At 52.0% G+C, this 9,166-nt stretch overlaps 1 protein-coding gene across 1 annotated transcript in view; it reads right to left on the bottom strand.

The window, feature by feature from the left end:
* Window positions 1-7,868, bottom strand: part of PTK7 (protein tyrosine kinase 7 (inactive)) — a gene marked incomplete at both ends in the record, with an annotated part of 22,686 nt that extends 14,818 nt beyond the window's left edge. The window contains 1 exon segment of the mRNA XM_010169706.2: window positions 7,809-7,868. Within this exon segment, the coding sequence (XP_010168008.2) occupies window positions 7,809-7,868 (60 nt within the window).
* Window positions 7,869-9,166: the final 1,298 nt, after the last annotated feature.

Genomic DNA, 9,166 nt, shown 5'->3' with positions numbered 1-9,166 from the left:
CAGGCAGATTTGGAGCATCTTAGAAGTAATCTCGCATGAAGATGAACAAGAAAGTGGTCAAAAAGGAGCGTTCCCACCACTGCAAGGAAGACATCTTCGGAAAGTGGTTGCCTGGATAAGTTACATGAACAAGATCCAAGCCCAGCTGAAGGGCAGTTCCTTTTTGAAGGCTCAGCCACATCCTCCTGCCTGGTGCTTGTATAAAGCCCAGTCAAGGGACACAATTTGACAGGACATCTGTCACCCAGAGCTAAGGGTAAGGGATCCTGTTCTGAAAGGGATGTTTTGAAGGGAGTATTTATATCATCACATTCTAGAAAGCCTCAAGAGCCCTTTCCATGCTGGAAAGCCTTTGGAGTCTGCTATGGAGTGCCAGTGCCAAGCAAAGCCTCTCCCACCTGCAGCCGCTCATGGGCACCCAGGGCCAGCCACACATTTCCAGCACAGCCAGCCTGAGCTCTCCTGCTCACAGCAACAGCGAGGCAGAGATACGGGCGCTTGTCCAGCACTGCTGCTCCCTAGGATGAGGCTCTAGTCTCCCAGCTCAAAGCACATGTCAGCCAGGAGCAGGGGCACCTTGGCCTGTGTCTGCAAACACCCTTTCCCCAGAGCCTGGACGGAGCAACAAAGTCCTCCCGTTACAAAAACCACAGAAGCCTCTTCCCAAGGCACTGGGACAGAGGAGACAGTAGTCCAGAGGCTTTTCCTGCCTGCAGTCTTTGCAAGATGGGACTGTGGGTTCAATTCTAATTTTCAGTCACTCCAAAGAAACCCCCAAGAAGGGGGCAGCAAGGAATTGGGAGGTCAGAGGAAGAGCAGTGCACAATGATGTACCACAAGGTCTAGGATGTGGACCTTGTTGCAGCCTGGCTTTCTACCTTCAGCACCCAATTGTGCCACGGACCTTGGTGTGCAGGCAACATGCCCAGGGGACTGTCCCCAACCAGGTTAAGTCCCACAGCTCCTAGGTGGACATCACTTGTCAACTGCACTCACTTAAGGCCGCCAAGAGTAGCCACGGACTGACCCCTGTGGCCTGAATGACAGAGCTACAGACTGTGCCTGAAGTCCTGTCTCCTAGGTACTGAGCTAAGCCCCATCAGCATGCTGTGCTCCCGAGGGTCAGCATGTCCAGTGAAGTTTCCATCGTCATCTACCACGCAGTTCCCCAAAGGGTAGGAGCTATCCATCAGTCTGTGACAGTTGTCCCATAAACACCACAAGATGAACACATACCCCAAGGCAACACAATAGGTGGGAACATGTGTTACAAAGGTACGCACATCTAGCTCCCCACACACCAGATCTGTCTCACCAAGAGCACTCAGCAGGGTAGTGACCACCCAACCACACGCAAACACAGCTATGTGCTCAACAGCACAACAGCTCCAGAGTATCAGGAGCTGAGATCGTGCCAAAAAAGGCTGCTGGGACAAACAGACACGAGCAAAGAGGAACAGGACACTCAAACCCACTCAGGTTTGAACCTACAGGAGCTGGGACTGTCTTTTTCCACAGATATGCTTCAGGGCACCAAGGCACATGTCCATCAAACCATACCTGTACGGTACAAAACATGTATAGAATCATAGAATGGTTTGGGTTGGAAGGGACCTTAAAGATCATCCAGTTCCAACCCCCCTGCCAGCAGCAGGGACACCTTCCACTAGATCAGGTTGCTCAAAGCCTCATCCAGCCTGGCCTTAAACACTTCCAGGGAGGGGTCATCCACAGCTTCTCTGGGCAACCTGTGCCAGTGTCTGACCACCCTCACAGTGAAAAACTTCTTCCTAATATCTCATCTAAACCTGTCCTCTTCCAGTTTAAAGACATTTCCCCTTGTTTTGTCATTAACTGCCCTTATAAAAAGTCCCTCCCCAGCTTTCTTGTAGCCCCTTCAGGTACTGGAAGGCCGCCATAAGACCTCCCTGGAGCCTTCTCTTCTCCAGGCTGAACAGCCCCAACTCTCTCAGCCTGTCCTCATAGGAGAGGTGCCCCAGCCCTTGGATCATCCTTGTGGCCTCCTCTGGACTTGTTCTAACTGGTCCATGTCTCTCTTGTGTTGAGAACTCCAGAACTCAACAGGTACAAGGCAGCAGTGCACGTTAGGAGCCTGCACTTGCCCCATAAAAGCTGTACAGCCCGGTCGTGGCTGCAGTCAGCAGGGTTCACACATCCCCTCCACCTCATCTGGGCTTTTGGGACAGAGGCTCAATGATGAAGATGACTGATCAGTTCTCCTTTTGGGGTCTCAGCATCCCCAAATCTTTCACCTCATCACTAGTGCTGGAGTTAGTGATGAGGCACCTCTCTCTGAAGGTGTAGGCCATTAGGGTATGAAGACATGATATTTTAAATGAGGTGTGCTTCTAGTACTACATTGTCAGCAGTAGCAGTATAGCACTAAAGAGCAGTGCAACTGCTTTTGTCCCATCACAGCCAGCCCCATGGCATCTCACTCAGCGGTGGTCAGCTGAGAGCTTCAGCAGCCTCATCACATGCATTCCCCATGTCCAGGCAGGAGGACACAGCTCTGTGGATAGGGGACATGATGAAGGCTTGGCACAAGCTCCCCATGGGAAGCCAGGGATTCTACAAGGTGTCAGGAAACACTGGGATCCAGCTCCCCAGTGAAACAGGGAAAACTATTTATGTCCTAATGTTCCATTCTGGGGAAATGGACACAACCAGTTCAGCTCAAGCAAGATCCCCGTCTCATGAGCACAAGTGCCAGAGCAAACTGGGATAAATAAGTGTTAAAGTGCAGTAAGAGCCATAAACTTGTGTTTTGTTTTGACAATAGCATCCAAAGTGCCACGGATGGACTGGCTGCATATGCTGGAAACCACCGTCCCAACCAGGTTTGGGCTGCAAGGAAAGACCACCTGCAGCTAGACGTGGTCCAGACATTTTGGGGTGGAAGACATGGGAATCCCAGAGCTGGACACACCTTTTAACAGTACTCTAAATCCACAGCACCAGGCTCCAGTGTTTGTAGATGGGAAGTGCTGTACTTAACCATAAAAGTTGTACAGCCCTGGTCCAGGGAATGGCTGCAGTCAGCAGGGTTCACACATCCTCTCCACCTCATCTGGGCTTTTGGGACAGAGGTTCAAGAATATCTGTGTGGATGACATTGTACCAGAGTTCAGGTAAAAACCTGTATAAAGCCAAGAGACATCACCACTGTGTGGCAGAGCCATGGTCATGCATGGCTTAGCCATTGGAGGCCGCCAGAACTGCCCAAGCTGGCAGATGAGACAGCTGTTTCAGCGCTTGGCGGAGAACAAAGGCAACCCCTGCTCAGTTTGACTGGACACCTTCATAACAGCATGTTTCTGCTGTGGTTTTGTGAGCTAATCTGGGCTGGGCTGCATTGCTAGGAGTTGCTGAAAGAAGCAAAATGACTCCTCTTTCCTTAGCAAGAGCCACCCCAAAGAATAGCCAGCAACATCAAGTCTGTTGGAAGCCAGCTTAGCAAGCCCAAGCCAGTGCAGAGCTCTCCCATAGTAACACAGCAGGGCCAGCCACAGTCCCGCCAAGCCAACGCCAAGCAGCAAGCTCAAATGTGTGAGCTGGCAAACACCCGCGCTCTGCATATGGATGTGACATAAGCCACCCCTGGCTGGGAGAAAAAGAAACCCACAACACATGTTTCTGGCCTAAAACCATTTCAACTGTGGCTACAGAAAGCTTTTCAGGAAAGCTTCAGCCAGATTAGATAAACACATTTGAAACGCAGCACACTTGAAAACACCCAGTGGTGTTTTACCCAAAGGATATTTAATTGAAACGTAAAACCCTCCTGTTGAGATAATAGATGAAAGTTAGGGAAGTCACACTGGTACCTACAGGTCCCCAGGGTATCGTTCCCACACACCACAGAGCAAATCATCTGCAGGGAGGGGACAACCAGCAGCAGGACACACAAGGATGGAGACAAGAGGAAGCTCAGATCACATACCAGCTCTGAGAGCGTAGTTATGGCAAAGATCTGAACGCATCCTTCATGCACAGGTATCTCTCTGCTCAAAATCAATTTCATTTCTTTAAGGAGACAAATAGCAGCTTCCCAGGAAAAACACACTAACAGCTGCACTGCAAGCCCGTATTTCTACAGAGTATTATCTCAATTGACTTTTTGGGGTTGGGATGTCTCCAGGACTCGGCTGTTGCAGCCTCCTCCAAAGGCTGAGCATGTGCAGAGCATTTCAGGGTGACAAATAAAACCAGCAAAGCCACATCCAGGACAGACTTTATTAGCAACTCTATGAAGTTAGTCACCAGTCCCCAAACCTCTGGAGAGCTAGTTTTCAATCCTATGAGCTTGCCAGGGAGCAAAGGACTCTCCATAGCTCCAGCAAAGGAGCTCCAGCCCCATCGTAGCCAACCCCCTCGAGTGCTGCCACAGCATTACTGCAGTGATTTGGCAGCAGACTGCAGCACAGCCTGGGAATGGCTTTGGTTTGGGGCCATTCTCCAGAGCTAGAAAAGCAAGAGACATCAGTGCTGTCATTTTCATCAGCCAGAGCTGTAAGAAGATGCACCAAAAGAGTAATAAGGATCTGAGAGCAGATGCTGGGAGAGCTGGGAGCTAGCGCTGGGAAACTGGGGCTGAAGTTTTGGGGGATCCCACATCCCTGCTTCCACCTGGACAGCACTAGGTTGGTACATCCTGGGCACAGAGACATTGTAGGGCTCTTGGGGAAGGAGGTGGCACCAAACTGCCCAGGCATGTGTCTCAGTAGTGCTCACCTCTGAGGCTGGACACTCCTCCCACACTGTGCCGTGGATATAGCCGGCCACGAGGCAATGAACCTCATGGACTGCAGACTCTCATGGTGTGCTGGGCTTTGTAATCATGGAGACATAGATAGAAAATGTGTGGGGGGTGGCAGGACTCACCCTCGGAGGATCAGCTACCTCTAAGGTTGTATTTAGGGCTGCACCATACCAAGAGGCCTCAGAGCACCAAGGGTGCTGCCACGGCAGCAAGCCCAAACCTTCACGCTCATCTTTCAGGCAACAAGGGCACGGGGCAGCATTACCAGCCAGGCCTTGACTTGAGCCAAGTTTTTCCATCTGTCACTTAACACGTCAGTGCCAGTCCCACACGCTCGCCTGGGGACACTCCAGTAGCCCAACCCCATCCGGGTGCCACAGAGCAACTGTGCAAGCTGGGGAGAGCAGGCAGCACATCGCCTGCCCCGCCTGACGGGACGAGTCGCCTACATCTTGAAGCAATCCAAAAATCATTGTCTCCTTGCCTAACGACATCGCTTGGGAATGCAGCCTCAACCACAAGGCCTTGAGCTGCTGCAAAGCCCCGATCCCTGCTGCTCTGCAGCCGTCTCACTCACCTACAGCCATGCTGGGGAAGAAACGGGCAAGTTGGCTGCCGGTGGCCTGTGCCACGGCATGGCAGCACCCTGCGTGCCTGGAGCACTTGCAACGAGCAGTAGTTGTGGAGGAAAACAAGCCAGCACAGGTCTCAGCAGGCGTTTGCCATGGCTGCGGTGCCAGCAGAGCTCGTAGCACATTGGAGTGCTCCACATCCCCAGCGCCATAGGAGATCCATGCTTTGCTTCCCTCAACCCCGAGCTGCCCACCCCGAGGTGTGCCCAGTGCCCAGCTCCTGGACACCTCCTCACCGAGCTAAAAGAGCTCTGGACAAAGGACAGAAAGGGAAAAGGAAAGGTTCCATTTCACTTTGTACCCAAAAGAGTCCAGGTTACCAACATCTTCAGACATCACAGCTGATGCAAGGATATGAGTAATCCCAAAACTGCTTGTAACCAAACAAGGAATGTAAACCATGGGAATGGAATCTGGAAGATGGCTTTGTGCAAGTTTAAGGTTTCTTGGTTTGGAAAGCAAGCCCAGCACTGCAGGGCTTCGACAGCCCAGCCCCGCTCTCCAGCCAGGCCACAGCAGCGTTATTCTGCAGACTTGCTTCCAGGGACACTTCAGCAAAGTTTCCCCAGGCTCAGCTCAGCCAGATGTGCAACCCAGCTCCTTCAATGCTCTGCATCTGTTAACAGCAGATCAGCTGCAACTCACCTACAGTGTCCAGGGCAGCAAAACCCAGAGCACCCAAACTGCATCCTTCCTCCCCAAAGGGGAACCATCCTCCTCCTCTTCCCCCTGATGGCAGGAGGCCTTGGATCTGCCCCAGCTGTGGAGGGGGACAGCTGGCTTACAGGAAACAAATAAAACAAAGACCCATAGGTATCATCCTTCTGCTGTAGGGTCATCTTTCCTCTGTACTCAGCACTGGTGAGGTGGCACCTCCAGTGCTGGGTTCAGTTTTGGGCCCCTCACTCCAAGAAAGACATGGAGGTGCTGGAGCGTGTCCAGAGAAGGGCAACGGAGCTGGGGAAGGGGCTGGAGAACAAGTGTGATGAGGAGCAGCTGGAGGAACTGGGGTTGTTTAGGAGAAAAGGATGCTGAGGAGAGACCTTATCACTGTCTGCAACTACCTGAAAGGAGGGTGTGGAGAGGTTGGTGTTTGTCTCTTCTCCAAAGTATCAAGTGACAGAACAAGAGGCAATGGCCTCCAGTTGCACTAGGGGAGGTTCAGATTGGATATCAGGAAAAATTTCTTCACTGAAAGGGTTCTCAGGCACTGGAATGGGATAACTAGGGAAGTGGTTGAGTCACCATCCCTGGAGGTATTTAAAAAGTGGGTAGGTGAGGTGCTCAAAGATATGGTTTAGTAGTGGACAGGTACAGTTGGACTCGATGATCTCAAAGGTCTTTTCCAACCAGGCGATTCTATGATCAGGATGCAATGGAAGGAGCTAGATGCAAAAACTGGCACAACCAGCTCACCCCCTCCGAGGAAGGGGTTCTTGGAAGAACCCCTCCAAGAAGGAGTACTTCTGGCAGAGGACCTGGCTGGCCAGAGTCTGTTCTGGCCTCTCAAAGCAGAGAGGATCTCAAATGCTCCCATGGCTGAGCAGGGGAGCTCACAGCTGTCCCAGCCCCACTGTGGAGCCAACACTCCCTGCGGACACACAACTAGCTTGCAAATCTCAGCCCTGAGGTGGGATCTGGATGTATTTACACCACCATCTCAGCACCTAACTAGACAGAGAGCTTGGTAACACACTGCTAAACATGTGCTCCCTGTCCATTTGCTTTAATAGTTAGCAAAGCTGCCATGTTCCCTAGGAAGGCACTGCTGCAGCACATAGGTGGGGACCTTGCTCTCCCTGACTGGAGCCTTTGCAACACCCCAGGGGCAAGAAGCACCTCAGCTCACTTGGGGAAGGCCCTGGGTACTTGCAGCAACCACACAGTGCACTTCCCTGCAGAGAGGAAGCTGGGATAGAGAAGGGTGACCTGGGCAGAGATGCCTGAGCCCCCACCACTAACTTGAAGTGGGCAGTAGGAGTAGCCCAAGTCCATCCCCAGGCTCCAGCCCTTCAGCCTCAGACTGAAAGAGCAGGATTGAAAGACACTTTCACCACTTTCTACCAAGCAACCCAACTGTTGGTATGTCAGCTAATTAACAAACCTCAGCAAGGTGGCAGCAATAGCTTTTTGCCAGCTGGGAATCCATTACTGATGTATCACCATCCCACCATAGCCACACTATGACCTTTATGCTTCTGCCACTGCCATTGCTCAGACCATTGAGGGAGTAAAGCCTCTGCAATCAATCCAGCAGCAACACAGGCTATTCCTCTTCGATGAGGAATCACTAAGGGAAAAGGAAGGTTTGGATGAGCTAATACACTCTGGACTCATTTCACTCCGCAGCACTTGCTTCCAGCTCCACAGACCTGTAACAATGCAAGGAAGACACAGGCAGAGCACTGCTTTGAGGCTGCCACTGCATCCCTCAGCAGCATGCTTAGCTGCTGCTAACCCCAAGCAAAACCAACAACCCAGGCCACAGCTACGAAGACCACCTGGCTCCCTGCAAGCCCAGGGGCAAAGCTAAGGGCCACAGGAAAGGCAACCCTTGAAGGAAAAGAACATCAAACCTCAACAGAAGGAGCTGAGAAGCTCACACTCAGGTCTCATGTTCCAAAGGAGCTCAACATGGGATGGACACGTACAGCCCCAAACAGGGGACTGATTTATCGCTGTGTCCTCCGGGAAAGACACTGGGCCACAGCAGAAGTCTGACGTAAAAGGAAACCACAGGCAGATTAAAGACCATGACCTGTGCTCCATCCAAAGGCCACAAAAGGCACAGCAGGGATCATGTTAGGGTTTGGGATCCTGGACTCTCACAGGTTTCAATAACACAATCCCAGAAAGCATTACCAAACAGGTCTTGTCTTTAGGAGCAATTTATTAAACATCATTGTCTGCAGGCAGCAATTCCTTCTGTTGACAAGTCCTCGTGAATTGCTACAGTGCTGGGGCTTTGCTTTTAGCTGCTCCTGGATCAAAGAGACTCTGGGTTCAAGCCCCGGCTTGCTTACAAAGGCTGGGCAATCAAATCACCAGGCTGGAGCATCCCCTGGTTGTTGGTCCACAGGAAGCACCGAGCCCCCTGTGAGAACAAGGCTCCACTTGCTGCAGGCAGGTTTAACTCCTCATGTGCTGGGTGTGCACTCCTCACCAGCAGCTTAGCCCATCCAGGCTTGGCAGCAGGTCCTACAAGGCAGGAATGTTCCAGTCGCCACAGCACTGCTCCTGCTCAGGACTGCAACTCTTACCTGACAGCCTTTCCTTCCAGCTGCAGCCAGGCACAGCATGCACAGTCCCACTGTCCCTATGACATCTGGGACTCCACACATCCCTCCTTTTCTCTCTTCCCCATCCACAATCGTCACCCCAAGCTGTCAGCAGCACTTCTGTGCTTGCCTGCAGCACCCAAGCTCCTTCCAACCCAGCCTCCACTGCAAAGAGCCACATCTGGAGAGAGGCAAGCCAGCTCCCTCCAGGCCAAGGGAGCCACAAAGAGCCACAGAGAGATACCCCACCATCCCTCTGAGGTCTGACCCAGGATCTACCAGACTGACCATGCACGTAGCTAGGAGCTGCCAGAGTTTGGCTAGCACTGATGTGTGTCACTTTCTTTACAGTTGCATCCACTGGATTGAGGAAACACTGTCCTCAGCACGTCACACCACAGGAGCCACTCATCCTAACAACAATGTCCACATGGAACTACACCACTAGTGCATGTAAGTGCTGGAATCCAGCC

The sequence above is a fragment of the Antrostomus carolinensis genome, unplaced genomic scaffold (genome assembly GCF_000700745.2).
Source record: "Antrostomus carolinensis isolate BGI_N321 unplaced genomic scaffold, ASM70074v2 scaffold56, whole genome shotgun sequence".
Taxonomy (NCBI): Eukaryota; Metazoa; Chordata; class Aves; order Caprimulgiformes; family Caprimulgidae; genus Antrostomus; species Antrostomus carolinensis.
This window is presented reverse-complemented; position numbering and strand designations above follow the sequence as displayed.